This window comes from Ascaphus truei, chromosome 2 (genome assembly GCF_040206685.1).
Source record: "Ascaphus truei isolate aAscTru1 chromosome 2, aAscTru1.hap1, whole genome shotgun sequence".
NCBI lineage: Eukaryota > Metazoa > Chordata > Amphibia > Anura > Ascaphidae > Ascaphus > Ascaphus truei.
Window position 1 is genome coordinate 171,472,916 of NC_134484.1, and position 21,116 is coordinate 171,494,031.

The 21,116-nt window shown below is 41.0% G+C and overlaps 1 protein-coding gene across 9 annotated transcripts; it reads left to right on the top strand.

The window, feature by feature from the left end:
- The first annotated feature begins 1,476 nt into the window (after window positions 1-1,476).
- On the top strand, window positions 1,477-19,704 carry LOC142486964 (glyoxylate/hydroxypyruvate reductase B-like). 9 transcript variants are annotated; one of them, XM_075585539.1, is made up of 8 exons: window positions 1,490-1,562; window positions 1,733-1,859; window positions 4,377-4,471; window positions 5,857-6,245; window positions 9,540-9,711; window positions 15,718-15,893; window positions 16,363-16,459; window positions 19,488-19,704. In XM_075585539.1, the coding sequence occupies exons 4-8, from the start codon at window positions 5,861-5,863 to the stop codon at window positions 19,642-19,644; spliced, it is 987 nt and encodes a 328-aa protein (XP_075441654.1). In that variant the 5' UTR covers window positions 1,490-1,562; window positions 1,733-1,859; window positions 4,377-4,471; window positions 5,857-5,860; the 3' UTR covers window positions 19,645-19,704. The 9 variants fall into 9 exon arrangements, with proteins under 9 accessions (XP_075441660.1, XP_075441657.1, XP_075441654.1 ...); XM_075585542.1 differs by lacking the exon at window positions 4,377-4,471 and having other exon boundaries at window positions 1,489-1,562; XM_075585541.1 differs by lacking the exon at window positions 1,733-1,859 and having other exon boundaries at window positions 1,502-1,562.
- Window positions 19,705-21,116: the final 1,412 nt, after the last annotated feature.

Below are 21,116 nucleotides of genomic sequence, written 5' to 3' on the forward strand. Positions count from 1 at the left end.
GCCTTGTGGTCACGCCTATTTTGTGGTGAGCACTCCGTCACACCACGTCAGTGAAATGAATAGCAAGATTCATGAGCTACAAAAAAGGAATAGACAATTGGAAGATGAAAAGTTTGAAGCATTGGAACAACGCACACAAGCAGAGCACCTACTGCAAGGTCTGCGTACGCACCTTCATAATGCCGAGGAGAAGCAGCGAACTCTGCAGACTGCTAAAGAAGTACAAGTACTGCTGGAAAATCTAAGAACCAAGTATGTCCTTGCAGAAGTCATTGTGGGCCTGCTGAGTGCGCGGTAAGTATAGATTTTTTGTTTATGTAAGTGCCGATCGTGGCTGAGCGTGTGCACGCGCACCGCGTGAGCCGGGACTTGCATATGTTTTTATATGTAAGTCTCCTCCGCAAGCGCCGCCTGCTCAGCGCTAGCGGGGACTTAGCCTAAGCTTATAGTGAAGGCGACGGGCACGCAACCACATGACATCACATGTCGCCATAGCGATAGTTGCACTTTGGCGCAGGAGACCTCGGGAGGGCGTGGCCCGTGACGTCACACGGCAGCCGCACACCAACACAAAATCCACTGATTTCAGCATGTTGCTGCACAGCACCATCGCACCCACAACGATCCTCATGCCTTTCTTTTCGCGCTGACATCACTACTATAAGCGCGGCCTTGAGGAGAGGGAAGGGCAAGATGAAAACTGAAGGTTGATGCCACAATGGAGAAAGGTCTTATGAACCCTTGGTTGGTACTGCAGTATGTAGAGCAGCTAAAAAACAAACATATATATCCCTTTTTCTCCTGTGTGTACTAATCTATTGGTGCAGAGGTAGGTTTGTATTTTACTCCACATGATTAATACCAGTTGAGGTCACCAAGAGGGGAAGATGGAGAATCCCTTTATTAACACATTGCAGAAGTAAAAATGAGTTTAAACAGGTAACTTGAACAAGACAAAACATGCCCACAATTAGACAGTTTCCCCAAGTTGAATGGATGTTACTGGGATCTTTCCACAATTTGTCTTCCATACCTGCCGTACCAGAAACGGTTTGTCGTCCCATCTGATACTTTCAGAAGTATTGTGATTTTGTTGAATATTTTTTGCATGGACTTTGATATGCCCCTCTTCCATGTCCACTTTAAAAAAATGTAATCTCTTTAAACCATGATCACTTGAGTTGTTATGGTCATTTATCTGCTCTTGTTTTTATCTTCCTTGTTCTTTCCACTGAACACTTCATAACAGCTCCTTCACTCTTCTCCACAACATCTGTAAATATCGTACACCATTAAGTGCTTTGACGTTTGGATTCAGTGATCTGGCAATTTCCTTCTTGGTTACACTGGGCCGGGTGAGGCCGCTCGAGCTCAGCAAGCGCGGGAGATTCAAACCACCCGTGGCACCCGCGACAGTTGAACAACTTCTGAGGGCCACTGCTGACGTAGACGCGCACGAGATGACAATACAAAGGGGTGGAGGATGAAGAGCTGCACGCGTTATCTGTCGCCCATTTTTGATGCGGGCAAATGCTGCACTGGTTCATTAAGGGCTGAAATATGTAAGCTACTCATCTATCTTTACAAAATAGATATTAAACGAGAAATAATAGCACATATATACATCTGTCTGTATATCTATATAGATATATAGATATATACACAAGCAAGAGTAACGTATGTGTGATAGTTGACTGTGTCTTACTTTCATCGTCTATTTTTATTTTATAAGTCCGCTCTCCTCCAGCCAGCGGAAGGTCACTGCCAAATCAATGATGGCCGCTTAACCTTCACTGCAGGAGCGGCGATCTGGTAGTTGCCAGTGTCTTGTCTCTATGGTACTTGGAGGGTGATGTAAGGTGAGCAGTCTGGGACATGAGCTGGGGAAGGAGGAGTCTGCTGCTCTGATGCTTTGTAGTCTCAAAAACAAACAAACAAGCAAACAAACAAAAACACGAATGACTGAATGATTATGCATTCTTCATAGCATTGGTAGGCTGAGTCCATGCTGCATTCTGGGTAATGACATGCAAATACAGAAGAATTGTGTGTGTGAGAGTGTGACAGTGTGTGAGTGTGACAGTGTGAGAGAGAGTGTGACAGTGTGTGTGAGAGAGAGTGTGAGAGTGTGAGTGTGTGTGAGAGAGTGTGACAGTGTGTGTGTGTGTGACAGTGTGTGTGAGAGTGTGACAGTGTGTGTGTGAGAGAGTGTGACAGTGTGTGTGTGTGTGTGTGAGTGTGACGGTGTGTGTGAGAGTGACAGTGTGTGAGAGTGTGACAGTGTGTGTGTGTGTGTGACAGTGTGTGTGAGTGTGACAGTGTGTGTGTGTGAGAGTGACAGTGTGTGTGCGAGAGAGTGACAGTGTGTGTGCGAGAGTGTGACGGTGTGTGCGAGAGGAGGGGGGGAGAGGGGAGGGGAGGAGAGGGGAAGAGAGAGTGGGAGAGAAAGAGAGGGGAGGAGGAGGAGAAAAGGGGAGGGAGAGGAGAGAAGGGGGGGTGAGAGAGAGGATGGAGAAAGAAGGGGGGGGGGAGAGATTGATTGATCCGTGGGGGGGGGGAGGTGATGTAAGATGTAGGGGGGGGATGTTTAAACCAAAATCATTACAAAATATATACACATTGTTTATTCAAAAGTATGAGTTAATTATTATATATTACCCCCACTTCTTTACACGTCTATTTTGTGATTTACCCGTCGAACATGTTATCCAGATAGGGGTTCCCCAAAATGTAACGAAATACTTAAAGGGTTACTCCAAACAAAAAAGGTTGGGAATCACTGCTCTATACACACAAACACACGCTGCAGCCCCCACCTCTATACACACAAACACACACTGCAGCCCCCACCTCTATACACACAAACACCCACTGCAGGGCCTACCTTTGTATACAGAAACACACACTGCAGCCAGGGTTGCCACCTTCTATTGAAGGCTAACGCGGAGATAACATTTTTTTAGATCTATTTATTATATATTTATTTATCTTGCCTTTGGCTGTATCCTCCCCTCCAAATTCCGTCAACATGGCTGCGCGACGTCACGTAATACACATTGCCATAACAACGAGCTGCTCTGTGACGTCACGCGGCATCAAGTTGACATGACAATGGGATGCATTATGGTGACGAGGCATCACGTGATGCCACATTGTCATGGCAACATTTCGCTGCTTGGTGTTAGTGTCTTGTTGTCATGGCAACGAGGAGGGGGGCGTGACGTGATGTACATTGTTTTAAAGTGTCCCGGTTTATCATTTTGAAAATCTGGTCACCCTACTTACAGTGCATCTGATCTCGGCGTGCTATTATAGAGGGTTGGGTTCTGCAGTATTTCATAATGTAAGTATAGGGTTCCTTAACCAAAAAAAAAAAAGTTAAACACTGGTGTGTGCTTTACTTTTGCACTCAGTAACCATTATTTATGCATTCTGCGTCGCTTTGCATTTCAATGGCATTTGTAATAGCAACCAAAAAATTGCATTTGCTGTACTTTTAACTTTATCTAGTGTTTGCAATGGTGTCAAAAAAAAGTAGTGTTAATGTATACTGTCATACAAGCTGAATTTATTAAACATTGTGGAAAAGCAGGCCATATTTTATAATTAAAACGTTTTTTTTTTAAAGAGAAAGTGGAACTGCAAGTATTCAAATAAAAAGTAGTGGTACTTGTGGGATTGTAAATAAAATAAAAAAGTGTTCTGAACCACCATTTGCTATCACACTTCTACCTCTCCTGGCCTGTTAACATAATACATATCACAACTAATTTTAATCTGAATGATAAAATTGTAACTGGCTAAAGTTATTGTCCTTGCCGGTTTCCTTACTTCTTTTTTTTTACAAAATCAGAAAGTCTCAGAAGGATTTTACAAACACCTATGTGATCAAGTGAACAAGATTGCATCTACAATCCTCTGTCTTGCCAGAGGGGCCCGAAAATGAGAGGTTTAGAAATGTAGTGCAGCACGCATAGAGCAGAGCTTGCAGTGGCATCTCATTGACCCAGTTTGAGATGAGTTATGGATAAGCAGTTTATGTAATGTTCAGGTCTGCAGCTTTCAGGACTGATACCAGTCAATCAAACATCATTGTCATGTTCTGTTCTCAGATTCAAGCTGCTATTGTGATGTGTTCTTGTCTGTGATGTCACCAGAACTATCTTATGTATACCAAATGTTGTCTACATTACTTATGCCTTGTCTTCTTATCAGCGGTGGCATAATATGCCTTCTTGGTTTAAAAATGTTACCAGATGCAATACTTTATCAGTGGATAAAAACAACATTGATGTCCAGGAGCTAGATCTGGAAGTGTTGTGTAGAAACTGGGGAGGAGCCTCGCAATCCTTTGAAATATATTGTCTTCGTTGTAGAAGTGAACTTTGAAACCAATTTATTTGCTGATTTGGCAAGAAAGTAAAGTGAAGTCTCAGCTGCCAGGTGCGGAGTGCAGCCCAGACCAGAGCAGGTTGAGTATTTTCTATATCGTAAGATTTGAATATAGTAGAAGCCAAAGCTGTTAAATTATATTTGTGGCATTCGGTGTCAATAGAAAAACACCATTGGAAGAGAGGCCAGGAAGCACAGAGCTAGTAAAGAGGTGAGGGGAATAATGCCACGATAATAATTGTTTTTGAATACTCAAGTCTTATTTTTACTTTATTCTTAAACCCTTTTGCTGCCAGAGGGACCTACAGCGCATTGCAGACCCTTCTTAACCAAAGCATCTGGTGTAAAAATGCAGGACTGATGTCAAACTAGCTTGCAAAATTGTTATTTAGAGGAGTTTGATTTTTTTCTTCAAGATCAATTCATAAACGGCATATGTTTAATTGCCAAAATAAATGTAGATGTTGGATTTCAATTTTGTTAAAGTACAATTATTGTTGTGTACAGAAGACTGTATCTGGCATGTGTTTCTCTTCAGTTTATTATATTTCATGCGATTATAAAGGATTGAACACTGGGAAAGAAAAGAGGCAGTATACTTGTAACTGTGCCTATTTGTTAGTGTTGGTTTCAAATCATAGTACTGCCAACTGATGTCTGGGGCCAGCCCTTTCTTATCTAGGTCTAAAAATCTAATCCTTTCCATTCAAAACTTGGAAAAAACAAATTTGGACCTAAATGTTCTTCACGCATAAAACATAAATGTATTCTTGCCACGCGTTCTCATTCTGAAATAGTGAGACCTGTTACTAAAGTAAGACTCACAATCCTAACCCCTTCCTACTAAGTGGGCACATTCATGTAAAAAAGTGACAAAAACCCTGCACCGTACAGTGTACAACAAACAAAAATATCACTTGCGAGCACATTCATACAAAATGTGTGGTTGCAACCTATCCCAGCTTCAGACAGTATTTTGAAGCCAGTATAAGCATCCTTACACTGATGAGACCCAAACGGTCAACACAGCTGTGAGTAGGTTTACTGGCTATGCAATTCTTTAACCCCACCTGTACTGAAAAGCTGTGTAATGTGGCAGGCATAAGCGTATAGGGATCCATATTAAAATGTAAAATAAGCAAAAGGTGACCCTGTGCTCATTAGCATGTCCTTACCCTGGTTGCTGTGGAAGCATTGTATGCTAAGAGATAATGGGGAAAGGCACAGTAGCAGATCTGTCTGAGACATGTTAATGTGATTACAAGTGAAATTTTTATTTGCTGTACTAAGTATCAGATGTTTTGGGAGTGTTCTTAGTGTTTAATTTGTTTAGCTTAGAGCTATATCTAACCCTTTCACAACTGAATGTGGGTGTTTAGGCAGCAGGTTCCTCCATCACCAAAGGCGTTTAAAGGTGTTTAACTTCCCCTAATTACACAATCTCTATTTGACTCTTTTTATAAGTGTGATGGATTCCATGGGAGAACTTCCTGGAGTGTTGGTAGAGGAGATTGGAGGCATATGTGGAGTGGTGGAGGAGCACCTGGACTTGATTAAAAAGCACTTCACAGTGATCACTTTGAAGGAGTTCATGGAGAAAAAGGAGCAGTTGGCAGAAAAGATAAAGTCTGTCTTTATTTGGGGAGCTAAACCCAAAGTTGATTGTGAGCTCCTCCAGAGCCTTCCTCGCCTCAAAGTGATAGCGAGTGCCGGAGCGGGAATCGACCACTTGGACCTGAAGATGATTTCTAGCTTTGGGGTAAAAGTGGCCAACACACCTCATGCTGTAACAAGTGCCACTGCAGACATGGCAATGCTACTGCTCCTGGCGTCTGCCAGGAATTTATTCGAAGGTAAGGTTACAATGCTGTTTATAATATACATCAATGTATGATATGATTGCTACATCTCATCTTATAAATATCATACAGTTTAATATTTTTACCTTAATGGGGTATTTCTCAAATAGCCCACGACATAGGCTACATTTGACATATATAAACAACTGAAGAATTTACAGTGGTCCCTTACATGCCCAAAACCAAGTCTCATAAACCGTAGACAACCATCTAGGGTTGACTTGTGCAGAGTATTTCAATCAATCCCTTGATGGTTCATTTGACATTCAATTTCTATGTATATGTATATGTGCTTATTAATCAGTAATTCATGGTGTGTTTGTTTTCCTTTTGTTCCTCTTTTCACATAATTTAAACCTGGGAGCGGATGTGGTGCTACACCCCCTAATCCAGGGCCCCCTGTTTGTCAAGATAATTTTTTTTATGTTTTGTCCTGTCAATACAATATGAACGCAGTCAGCCTCACTCACACAAGTCAATGGAAAACTAAACATAATTGCAGTTTGGTGTTGGATGACCAAGCACCCCCCTTCTTTTCTACAGTGGGAGGGAGCTGGAGGACAAACATGGTAAAAGTGCAAGCTGTACCAATTAGGGAATTGCTGCCCAAACAAGATTTTTTGTTTATGTAAGTGCCGATCGTGGCTGAGCGTGTGCACGCGCACCGCGTGAGCCGGGACTTACATATGTTTTTATATGTAAGTCTCCTCCGCAAGCGCCGCCTGCTCAGCGCTAGCGGGGACTTAGCCTAAGCTTATAGTGAAGGCGACGGGCACGCAACCACATGACATCACACGTCGCCATAGTGATAGTTGCACTTTGGCGCAGGAGACCTCGGGAGGGCGACAGGGGGGCGTGGCCCGTGATGTCATGCGGCAGCCGCACACCGACACAAAATCCACTGATTTCAGCATGTTGCTGCACAGCACCATCGCACCCACAACGATCCTCATGCCTTTCTTTTCGCGCTGACATCACTACTATAAGCGCGGCCTTGAGGAGAGGGAAGGGCAAGATGAAAACTGAAGGTTGATGCCACAATGGAGAAAGGTCTTATGAACCCTTGGTTGGTACTGCAGTATGTAGAGCAGCTAAAAAAAAACATATATATCCCTTTTTCTCCTGTGTGTACTAATCTATTGGTGCAGAGGTAGGTTTGTATTTTACTCCACATGATTAATACCAGTTGAGGTCACCAAGAGGGGAAGATGGAAAACTGAACAACATTGCAGTTTGGTTTTGGATGACCAAGCACCCCCCTTCTTTTCTACAGTGGGAGGGAGCTGGAGGACAAACATACAGTAGTAAAAGTGCAAGCTGTACCAATTAGGGAATTGCTGCCCCAACATTCCCCCCCATTATGACATCACATTGCCGTTTTACAATTTTGATATGCTCGCTAAGTCTAGGCATTCACTTGACTTTACATTGACTCCATCAACCTGACATTGAATTAATAATAATAATAATAATAATAATAATAATAACATGTTCTTGTATAGCACTGCTAGTTTTACGTAGCACTTTACAGAGACATTTTGCAGCTTACAATCTTTGTTTTTGGTGCCTGAGGCACAGGGAGATAAAGGGACTTGCCCAAAGTCACAAAGAGCCAACACCGGGAATTGAACCAGGCTTCCGTGGTTCACACTCTCAGTGCCAGTCAGTGTCGTTAATCACTGAGCCTGAAACTGAAAATACGATGGGAGACGTAAGAGGTGATCCAGGATAGAGCTTTGTTATGAATATCAAGAGTATAGAGAATGTGAAGGAGAAGAGGGTGGTACACGGTGTCAAATGCTGCCGAGAGGTCGAGTAATGAGCAGAGTGTAATGACCTCTGTCTTTGGCAGCATGGAGGTCATTAGTTATTTTAGTGAGGACTGTTTCCGTCGTGTGAGCTGTGCGGAAGCCAGGTTGTAGAGGGTCTAGGAGAGAATGGGCGTTAAGAAAGTGGAGCAAGCGAGAGAAAACAAGACGTTCAAGGAGTTTGGAGGCAAAAGGCAGGAGGGAGGCAGGTCGATAGTTAGAAAGACAGGTAGGGTCAAGCTTGCTGTTTTTGAGTAATGGTATAACGGTTGCATGTTTGAAGGAGGAGGGAAAGGTACCAGAATAGAGGGAGGTGTTAAATATGTGTGTGAGCATAGGGGTTATAGTAGGAACAAGATGTTTTAGGAGATGGGAGGAAATAGGGTCAAGAGGGCAAGTGGTAGAGGTTGGGTCTGGAGGGGTGTGGATCGTCTTGGAAAGCCGGGTCGGTACACAGAATAAGGAACAGCAAGACAAGGCAAGACTGTGGAGGCAAAGAAGAGGCAGGTACAACACAACTGGTTCTATTCTCAGCCGATTTGCCAGTGGGGCAGCTGAGCATATGTAGGAGAGAGCGTCCAATGAGATACCTGCAGCGTGGAGGTGTGTGCAAGGTGAGGACTGTGGTAGGACAGGGTGCAGTGCCGAGGAAATTGCTGTGTGAGGAGGTGGACCTTCAGTTAGAGCACGTCTCTGTGTGTGTGCGGCGCTATTTAAGGTAGGCGCAGGCGAGAGCCTGTGCAGCAGTGGTTGCCCGACGAGGCGGGAGTGAGCGGCGCAGAGAAGCCCGCGGCGGTGAAGGTGCGTGGGGAGCACGCTCACGGCGGCGTGGCTCCCTGAGCCTCACAACGGGATAGCGCCATCTCCTACGTTTTGGGTCGGTTTTGACATTGAGAAGAGGGACATCAGGGTATTGGTGCCTGGCACCCAATGTACTTTGGGGGCACTCATTGGTGGTATCAGGTTGGGTGTCTATTACACTGTGTGGTACAGGGTACTGTTATAGTGTGTCCAGTAAAGGTTGTTAGTATATGCTCGAGTGTGTGTATTATTATTATTATTGTTCCTGTAAAGGGCTCATCCCACCAAGTTGGGATCCCTTGCAGGTTTAGGAGCTGTCACCAGTTCAGGATCAGGTACACCCCAGGCTCCCAGCGGCGGAAGTTCAGGCCTCCTGTGAGCCACAGATAATGCACCACACACACAGTAGCCGCCATATCTGCCAAAGGGTGGGGGAATGTGCGCGTCATATATTAATAATTGTACCCATTTTAACAGTGTACAGCCTAATATCTCACTTTTTTTCCCTTTATTTTGTGGGCCTGAATGCACCTTTCCTCAAAAATGTTTTCTGCGCTCAGATCAATTTTCTTTTTTTAATTTGACGTTTTTAGAAGCAGATTATGCAGCATTAGTTATACACAGGTTAACAAAATATAGTTTAAACAACACTAATCCTGCTTGTTTTTTTTTCCACCAGGCTGTCTGATTGCAGCATCTCCCCACACCGAGCGTTTCCATGTTAACTGGGTGGCAGAAGAAGTGACCGGGGCAACACTTGGTATCATCGGAATGGGGAGGATTGGTTACAAGATTGCGCAAAGAGCCAAAGCTTTTGAAATGAAGATTCTGTATTACAATAGGAACCGGAGGTAAGATGCTTATGTATCAATGACTTGACCAAATTATGAGTACTGGTTAACATGTGATTATACCAAAAGGTATGTGTACAACTGCTTTTTTTCCACTCCCATCTTACCACTACTATTTTAACTCTTATTTCTTGAGTTTTTAGCTTGTAGTGCACAGAACAAGAAAATAGGGGAGTGGGTTACACAGAACATAACAAAGTAAACTTGTAAAATATAACAGAAAAGAGGAGAAAGCAAACAAAAACTACTACTAATAATAATCTATAGCCTACCATGATCCAGAGAAAGTTATAGATGGATTGTTTCCAAAAAATAAGGATAAATCAGTGATTTTTACAGGGGGCAGATCTATAGCCTGTAAATGTAACTTTGATTGTCTCACAACCATACAAGTCACGGTTTTTAGGAAAGGACAACTTTCATACACATCAAAACCAGAATTGTGCCCAAAATCTAGTAACGCCCCTAATTAATAAAATGAACAGTTTAATAGAAATATAGTCTATAGTCGTTTCCTTTCAGAATAACTAAGTTTTTCCATAAGGATAGTGTGCCATATTCTGTTCTTTATTTGGAACATAGTACTGTAGTTAAATCTGGTTGTTTCCATTGTGTGGCCAGTGTGCACCTTGCTGCTGACAATATAGTGCAAACAAAGGGATGTGAGGCGCTACTATTAGAGGTGTAATAATATTATAATTTATAATTAGTGATTATTTAACGTGCATATATATAAAAAACCGGTGGACTTTGCAGCTTAACCCTGAAGGGAAAGTCCAATTTCCCTTTTGTTGATTGTAGGTAGACGACTTGTGGGAAGCGCAGGTGTCGCCGTATGTGGAGATTTTTTTTTTTTTTTTTTCGCCGTATGTGGAGAATTTTTTTTTACATCCAAATCGATCGCTCGAAAAACGTGTTTTACATCCAAATCGATCGCTCGAAAAGACCCCCTCTGAATCGTGTTTTACATCCAAATCGATCGCTCGAAAACCGGAAGTGACGCGACGGCCGAAACCGGAAGTGACGCGACGCGATCTCGCGATTTCGAGAGTGGAGTTGAAAGTGACCCAGAAGCTGCGCATCTTTATTTTATGTGTCTATGCACATTGTGCAAAATGTGAGTGCAAATCATATTGCCTTATAAATGTTATTTATGGTGAAACATGCAAGAGTGTCATCTCTTTCATTGAGGGTATATCCTGTTGAAGTTTGGCATCTCTCATCTAGCAAGTCTTCCACATCATTTTCATATTGCTGGCATTTTTTTGTGAAAATGTGAGTCCCCATTTGCTATTTTTTCCAATTGTTTTTTCTTGTTGAATAGACTACACTATATAAAAAAAATTTCTCCACATACGGCGACACCTGCGCTTCCCACAAGTCTTCTACCTGCTGACAATATAGGCCTTCATTCTTATTTAAAGCGGGGCCTGGTCCCTCTAGGAAAGTCACACCTGGGGCTGGGCTATTATGATCAAGAATGGATGAGTGAAATCTAAAAACGGTAGACAAGAATCTGGAGACTTTAGGACAAGTCCACCACAGATGGAAGAACGTTCCTTGTTGACTTCAACTCTTCCAACATGTTGCCGGGTACTTAAGGTTGATCTGATATAAGTTTGTAACAATTTTCTTTATATGTGGCACATATGGAGCTTTTTGCATCCTTGTCTTATATGTCAACCCGATCATCTGGATCTAATACCTCATCCAAGTCTCTTCCCCTTGCAGATTCGCACTTAAGCGTTTTTAGTGTTTGATATTATTTTGAGATCAACCCAGCCTAATTTGGGTTACAGCAGACAGTTTCGGACTCCGTTAAAGACCAACTTATGTTCATCAGTGGTAAAAAAAAAGACTATACTGTATTTGTACATAACTTGGAGATTGGTATGCTGTTCTCTTGCAGCTCAGCAAAAGATTGAGGCTTCTCTTTAATGAAGTCTAATTAAGCTTGGTAGTTCCCCCAGACAAAAAGCTCTGCAAGTCCTGACCAGAATTGAAGTCAGGGTTTTTGGAGATTTTATTTATTTATCAAATGTTTTACCAGGAAGTAATACATTGAGAGTTACCTCTTGTTTTCAAGTATGTCCTGGGCATAGAGTTAAAATGATAAATAGTACATGGTTACAAATACAGTTACATAAGTGAACAGGGTATACATTATATACAAGACATTGCGTGCACAGTTAAAGAAAATATATATTATAGGCGTATGTAACAGTTACAGACCAGATTAAAATGTGAGACGGCTTTGGTTTTGAAAGAACTTAAACTGGTGGTGGATGTGAGAGTCTACGGTAGGTTGTTCCAGTTTTGGGGTGCACGGTAAGAGAAGGAGGAGCGGCCAGATACTTTGTTGAGCATTGGGACCATGAACAGTCTTTTGGAGTCAGATCTCAGATGATAAGTGCTGCATGTGGTAGGGGTGAGGAGCTTGTTCAGATAGATGGTTAGCTTGCCCAGAAAGTATTTGAAGGCAAGACAGGAAAGCTGAACTTTGCGCCTAGACTCAAGTGATGACCAATCTAGTTCTTTGAGCATTTCACAGTGATGTGTGTTGTAGTTACATTGGAGAACAAAACGGCATATTGAATTGTAGAGGGTGTCAAGTTTGCTAAGGTGGGTTTGGGGTGCCGAGCTGTATACTATGTCTCCATAGTCGAAAATTGGCATTAGCATCTGCTGTGCGATACGCTTTCTGACCAGCAGGCTTGGCAGGATTTGTTCCTATAAAGTACACCTAGTTTGGCATAGGTTTTGGATGTCAGGGTATCAATTTGCATCCCGAATGTTAAGTGGGAGTCAAAACATATACCCAGGTATGTAAAACTAGTAACAGGAGTTAGTGTGGTGTTAGCGTTGGTTCTGATCTGGAGCTTAGTCACTGGAAGCTTTAAAAATGTAGTCTTGGTCCCAAATACCATTGTTACAGTCTTGTCAGTGTTTAAAAACAATTTGTTTTGGGAAATCCAGTTTTCGAGTCTCAAAGTCAGACTGAAGTGTGTGTTTAAGGTTGGAGAGGCTATGGCTGTGTGCATATAGGATTGTGTCATCTGCATACATGTGTATTGAAGCTTCCTTACAAGCTGTGGGAAGATCAATGATGAACACTGAGAAGAGTAGGGGCTCCAGAGCAGAGCCTTGCGGGACACCACAAGTGATATCCAAGGGGTTGGAGTTAGAGCTTGAGGTGGACACATGTTGGGATCTACCTGATAGGTAGGACTGAAACCAGTTTAAAGCAGGCTTCCCTATTCCAGAGCTCTGGAGTTTAAGCAGGATAGCATGATCAACAGTATCAAAAGCCTTTGCAAAATCTAGAAATATTGCACCAGTGAGTTGTCCCCATTCCATTCCACGCTGGATTTCATTGCAAACTTTTAGCAGGGTAGTTACTGTGGAGTGTTTGGGGCGAAAGCCAGATTGGATTTGGCTAGGGAAATTTGTCTTGGTATAGTAATCGTTTAATTGGGAGTGAACACATTTTTCCATGACTGGATAGTTTTGGGAGACGAGAGATTGGCCTGTAGTTTGAGACAGTGTTTTTGTCCCCACTTTTGAAGATTGGGACAACTCTGGCAGTTTTCCAGGTCTTAGGGATTTGGCCTGCAGACAGCATAGAGTTGACTATGGAAGCAATTGGATTGGCAATGGCTGGGGCACCAAGTCTTAGGAATTTAGACTGTAGTAAGATGGGAGTGAGTGGAGATGGGTTCAGGAAAAACGTACATTTTCTCCTCACCACTTTCCAAATCTGTAGAGAATGTTTGAAAAAGGTGTTAATGTTGATCATGCCTTTTGGCATAAATAAAGCATTTGGGTTAATTTACAAATTTATAATACCACTTATTAAAGAAAAGGGAATTTAGTTTTTAAAAAAAACATGTATTCATTCCTACTTTTACAGCATACTATGCCTCAATCTTTCTAAAATGCTGTCCAAAGAGATTTTCCCCAAAGTTTATTCAATGTAGGTTTTTTTTTTTAATTGGACACATTACTTTTAATGTCTTATGACACTTTGACCCATTGTAACAGAGTATCAACAAACCAAGCAAGTGTGTGTGATCTTTGCAAATCTTTATCTGCACACACATTCTCTTGATAAATCACTGTGTATTTATAAACACTAAATTCTTAGAGCCTGGAGAGTAGGCTGCAAGGTGATACTTGGAGCTGTTTAAGTTAACATTGATTGCCATGGTATACTAGAACAAACATAGCTTGGTCTTTATTCCATATCAGCAACATCAATTGGTACAACATAGCTTGTAAAAGGGAGTATAGCCAATATTCATACTATGCCTATCAGTCATTTAAGTTTAATCTTAGTATTTTGTTAGGCTCTTTCCTGCCACAGTGGCATGTACCGCATTGCCATTCAGTGCTTTGCGGTCCCCTTTATCATTAAACGTGCTCAGGTATAACATGAGGACCTTGAATGACACAATGCCATTCAAGGTCAGTATAGGACATTTCTCTTTTCAACAAGTGACATCTGCATGCTAGTTAATCTTTTTGTGTATATTGTTAGTTGATAACTCGGATAATATTGATCTCTCCCACTTTACGATAGTCACTAATTTTCCCAAGGTTAGTGAATAGGAGCCCGTGATGGAGACAATTTACACCCCATTGACTTGAATGGACTGGAATGTGTATGACAGTGCCGGAAAACACCTTATCGTGGAACACTTCTTAGTAGATACTGTATATCCCTTTATGTTTGTAGAAAGTTTACTTTAATGATTATAAATTACTAAAAGAGGCTTACAAATGTAGTTGAAATACCTGTAAAATTATGTTTATTCATAACCCAGGTAGCTTCTTGCCACAAGTTTGTCGATAATATAAAAAAAGTATACTATAAGTATATTGGGTGTGACTTTCCTTGCACTTAATATAAAAATAATCTTTTTTTTATATGTGGGTAACTAACTACTTTTAACATCAAACTCAACAACCCTATTCCTCTGACATGCCCATGAAAGTAGAAAATGCATGACAATCCAGGTCTGATGTAGTACATTGATTTTGAGCTCATTTTATAAAGAAGCCTCGGACACGTTCTGTAACTCTGGTTAGTTACCATGAAGATGTGTAATTTAAGCATTATTTACCCTGAATTACTACACGTCTTATAAAATATACCCTCCCTTGATCATTCCTTTCCATCTGCATTCACATGAGCTACTTCAACAATCCTTTGCATTCTCATCACTGTTTATTTAGGTTTGTTCACTGTTACAAAACTTTATATGACCCTCAAGGTGAATATGACTTCGCTTGATTAATTCAGTTGCTGGGCAGTGTCAGATCCTTGTATTTTGGGGCATGAATCCTTATATCCATATGCATCCAATACAAATAATTACATTGCACCTGCATTGTTTTCCTACTGTACACACTTGTACTATTGCTACCTCAAAGAAATTAACAATAATTCCAGGAACAGTTTCCTAAATACCTTACTCCTAAAAATGTTAGGGTTTAAGAGATTTTGTGCACCTGTTAACATCTGGCCAAACCTGATATTCATAGGGTTAAATCCTAGCAAGTATGACTCACACCAAGGTAGATAAATTAAGTATAAATTGTAACTAGCATTGTAACATTAATATTACTGTGTATTGTATTTCTGTGAAGCATTTTAGATAAAGGCACTGTAAAAAAAAAAACCCATTAACAATTCAAATATCGATCATTACACATTCCCTAATAATTCAAGCACTTCCCTCCAAACGATCATGCATCAGCAGTCTGTTTTCTGTTCCCTCGATTAGCAGACAAGCTGGCCTGTCTTTATTCTGACACCTGGGCAACACTTCTGGAATCTCTACCTGCCGATTCAGCTTGTTTTAATGTTTCTTTGTGTAATGAAACCAAGCGCATGATTGAAAACTCCATATTCATCTCAGTGTATCTTGTTAAACATTAAATCAATAAAAAAGTTATGTTGAACAGATTTTCATCCCCGTTGTAGTAATATCTCTTTTTTTACAGGATTGAGGAGGAAAGGTCAGTGGGTGCCACATACTGTGAGAAACTGGCAGATTTGCTGCAGCAGTCTGACTTTGTGATGTTGGCTATCACCTTCACACGAGAAACGCAGAGACTCATTGGGAAAAAGGAGTTACTGCTGATGAAATCCACAGCCACGCTTATAAACGTCAGCAGAGGTTTGTAGCAGCCACTAGAAGAATACACTTTACACACACGCATGTAATGCCTTTCTGCCAAAGGGGTCCACAATGTATTGCTTTGCACCTGCCAATGGTTAGTGTCAGTTGAGTGAGAAGTACGACAACCTGATTGGAGAACTTTTTGGAGAGCATAGGAGCTGAGGAAAGAAAGCATGTGGGAAGATGCAAGCTGGTCATGAAGTTTACAGGCAAAAGATATGAGAGAGACCAGGCGATAGATGTATTCGTGGGGTCAAATAAACACACTAAACTTTGTACAAACCATTTTTACACATTAATGCAAAGCGATGCAACATGAAACCAACAGTCGTGGTACCAAGTCACACACAATGCAGTCCTCCAATATTCAATAAGAAAAACATTCTTATTAAATTATATGATTGGATGTTTGTTATCCATGACTCGTGCAAAAAATGTTCATATTGTAATGCATATTGTTACACAGGGGCGGTTGTTGATCAGGATGCTTTGGTGGAAGCCTTACAAAAGGGAGACATCAGAGCAGCAGCACTAGATGTGACTTACCCAGAACCACTACCAAGGTAAACACTACTCTTACATGTTTAAAGCCGTAGGGAAATAGTACAATTCTTTTGCAGAATTTGTCAGAGCTCTTTAGACACAAAAGTATTATTCTAGATCTATATTGCATGAACATAAAGGGATCACAACCAATGACATATCTTCCTTTTTTGGGACTAATATGGCTACTAGGGCCTTTTAATGACGCAGAAAGTGAGAGAAACTGTTTAAAATAGGTACATTTTACAAGGAAGTGGAAGTGTAGATTATTGAACAAATTAAACAAAATAGTGCTGCTCCACAACACTTCTTACCATCTGTAATTCAATTGCTACCAGTGCACAAGATGCACGAGGTTTATGAACATGTGTTAATCTATTCTGCACCTATAATACACCCCTCTCACATAAGTGGGGGATTTGGAGTGTCATTACATGAAGCTAGAGAAGATTCATTGCTCACATATTACAATAAGGGCATATTAGATTCACTGTCTTGATCTGTCATTTTATTTTTGGGCATCAAGGCACTATTTTTAGGGATTATTTACAGACCCTGTGGAACTTTAAACAGTGTGTCTACTGATAATATCTTTTTAAGGAACTACTTTGAAAAGAATGGGGATTATTCTTTGTAAGCAATAAGGCCTGACAGACCTCTGCATTTTGCAGGAATATTGTTTATAAAGTATAAAAGGGCTCTTTTTGTATACTGTAAGTAATGCATTATCATACAACACTACACAAAAACTCTCTCCCACTGTCAATAACACCACAATCTTCTTAACACCTCAAACCCGCTGTCTAGGGGTCATCTTTAACTCTGATCTCTCCTTCATTCCTCACTTTCAATCCCTCACGAAGTCGTGCCACCTCCACCTCCTAAATATCATCAAGATACGCTCTTTTGTCACTCACGATGCAACTAAAATCCTAATTCACTCACTCGTCATGTCCCGTCTCTATTACGGCAAGCTTCTCTTCGTTGGCAATTCCCTTGTCCACCTATCCCAATTCCAATCCATCCAAAATGCTGCTTCTAGACTTATCTACCTCACTAACCTTTCCACTTCTACTTCTCCACTATGCATATCCCTACACTGGCTTCCCATAGCCTCTAGAATTAAATTTTAAACCCTTGTAATGACTTTAAAAAGTCTTAACGACATTGCCCCCCTTACATTTTAGCCCACATCCACAAATACATACCTACGTTCTGCCCACAATATCCGCCTTTCCTCCCATCTTCTTACATCCTCTCACTCACTCCTGCAAGACTTTTCCCGTGCTGCGACCCCTTTCTCAGCTTTCAGAAAACTCACCTTTTCATGGAAGCCTACTCTCCATACCTCTAACATCCAACTCCTCTAACCCCTCCAACTCCATTGGGACCAGCTAGGTGGCTGGACCAATGTCCACCCTATGTAACATCCCCATGCCCCCCTCAAACCTTAATGGCTTCAGCTGTCAGACTGGGTCATATTGTAACCTGAGCCACATCTTATCCTACAATGAGCAGCCACCTTACATGCTTGTTTCAACATTATCCCTCATTCCCTCTTGATTGTAAGATCTCACGAACAGGGCCATCATTACTTCTTTGTATCTGTCTGTGCTGGTTTGCCCTCACTCATATGTAACTGTTTATGTTTTCATAATATACATAACTCTGTACACTATAGTACCGCGCTGCGGAATATGTTGACGCTTCACAATAAACGATACTAATAATAATATTAATACATGAAATAAAAACACATTTAACATTTAATGCAGCAATCCCGGCTGAGCTTCTTTTTTTTTTCCCTTTTTTTTTATTATTATTTTTTTTTAACAGTGTAGGTATCGGGGTGTACTTGCACACAAGTTAACTCTGGGAACCACCCATTCCACAGATACTTTCCATTTTAGCTGCTGGTACACTTGAAACTTCACGCCACGTTATAACGAGTTAAGCTGCGGCATTGATGGCGAGTACCATATTCCAATTATGCAAAAAGACTAACTGAACATCAATCATAAGATAACTTAACAAACAGTATTAGACAGCACACAAAACTCTGTATAAAGTGAAATAATAGGTGCAAGACGGGAACAAGGAGGACCCTGATTCCTCCCAAATAATCAATAAATCACAAATGTTCCCAGCACTCAAACGGAAAGTACAGATAGTAAATGGATCAGCCAAAAGTAAGTATTTAATGGTACACGAATGATGCAAAAATTGGTCAAACAAAGACCAAAAAAAAGAGAAAGCACTTTGTGCTAGGGAAGGGGAAAAGGGAGAGGGGAGAGGGAAAGAAAAGGGAAAACACGGGGAGTTAAAAGTCCAGGCAAGGGGGGCCTCCCTTGCCTGGACTTTTAACTCCCCATGTTTTCCCTTTTCTTTCCCACTCCCCTCTCCCTTTCCCTGTCCTTGTCCCTGCCCTAGCACATAGTGCTTTCTCTTTTTTTTGGTCTTTGTTTGACCAATTTTTGCATCATTCGTGTACCATTAAATACTTACTTTTTGCTGATCCATTTACTATCTGTTCTTTCAATTTGAGTGCTGGGAACATTTGTGGTTTATCAATCATAAGATAGAGCTGTGTTGTGGAATGTGCATGCGTTCCAATCATAGATGCATCACAATGACATGGACATTAGTAATTGGCGCTTAATAACAATGGAAGTTGTCAGTTGTCACATTAATATACCTGAGAAAGAGGGGGGAGAGGTATCTTATCTGTGTGAAGCTAGTGACATATTGTCCTTGCGCAAGGAACGTTGAGTGATTGTTTTAAAAATTGTGCATTGTAACTGAGAATTACTGGCGGCATAGACAAAAATAGAAATAGTGTTGTAAAAAATAATCCTTGTATTTTAACCCTCTGCAGAAGATTCACCGATCTAGATTAAGAAAAATGTGCAGCTGGGATGGTTGATTTAAACTTGAAGATCTTTTGTGATCTGGGTTATAAATCTGAGTTGAAGTACATAATATTGCATACATATTGCATTTTTCTTTTTAAATCCTGAATGCATACTTCATCTATGTTTCACTTTCCAGAGATCACGCACTGCTAAAACTGAAAAATGTGATTATAACACCTCACATGGGAAGTGCTACCCGCACCACCCGACGTATTATGATAGAGGATATGATTCAAAGTATATTGGATGCTCTTAACGGTCTCCCTGTTTCCAATGAAGTTTCTGCCATCTAATGAAGACCTCATGATCCTGTAACATGGTTGATGACATTAAAAAAGGACATTTATACCCATCGCTTTTGACCTTTTACTTAGTAGTTGAAGAGCGGAGATATTAATATCTACTTTGAGGTTTTACTTTGCAGCTGATAAAGTTTTTTGATTAAGTCTTACACACTGTGAAAGAGGATGGACGCAAGGCATTTATTATTTACTTGACTAGTGGTTTTAGATGTTCAGTGAGTGTATCCATACCTGTTGTTATTGATGACTTCAAATAAAACGTTGACTTTTTAGAGAGAGTGGCTTTAAAAATAACGTGAGAGCAGTTTTGACTAGTTAACATAACATTGTTGATCTTCAACTTTTTTATGTTGAGACTCCCTGAAATTAATTAATTCACGGCTGGTTTAAACTCGCACATATCAGCAAAGAACAGGATTATCTTCAAGGGTTGTCAAGATTAAATATTCTCACAATGCACTGATATTGTGAATAAAAGTATAGAATATTAGCATTAATAGTGGTATTGGTACATGGCCCTTAAAGTATGCTTTAAAAAAAAAAACCTTCATAGTGATTCATTTGGCAGTCATTAGTCATGGAGAAAAAGTTGGATGTACTGATGTTTTCAAAATGTGTATATTGTGGCTGAGAATTACAGTACCCGTGGCAACAACAAAGCTGATTAGCCAAAAAAAAGCCATTTGCTATGCATTGTACATAGACCTCATTAGGATTTAGACTGCCAGCAGCCATACAGTATATAACAATATTGCAGAGAGGTATTCTCAGACTCGGCCCTGGGTAAATGCGTGCCTACATGGACATGTCATCCGGCCACAACATCACCAAGAAAATGGCTGTCGGCGTCTCAAGGAAGGAGGTTGTGTGCAGCTCACATCAGACTACATGCTATAACCCACCAAATATCTGTGAGATAGGGGAAGCCAGCATACTTTTGCAAATGGAGAAGGCATAACAACTAGGTTATGTTTGCATAATGGAGGATTTGAATTATCCAGACATAGGGGCCTATTCAGGTAGCTTCGATAAGTGACTTACCCACAGTTTTGAGCACTTTTCGAGCGAGTTTGCATTTGTAGCTATTCAGAAAGTTCTGATAACATGCCAAACTCGCTAGAAAACTGCTTCTTCCCAATCGGTAGCGCTCCCGCTCAGGCAAACCTTGCAGTAGCAAAAAATATGCTCAAACTCACATTTTTTTGCCAGATCGAGCTATTCAGGTAGCTCCGAGATGCACATCGTGACTGCAAATCGCAGGTTCTGATGGGATCTGCGATGTTACTCTGATGGAGAATATGTATTCTTACTACATTGGATTGAAGCAGACACGCATTAATACCAGCTCAAGGAGTTAGTGGCCAGTAGTTAGTTTTTAATTTTAATGTTGCTGCCCACGGAACACACGAAGGATGAAGATGAGGGTGCCCTTCATCCTGGCAGGGGTAAGTACAACATTAATT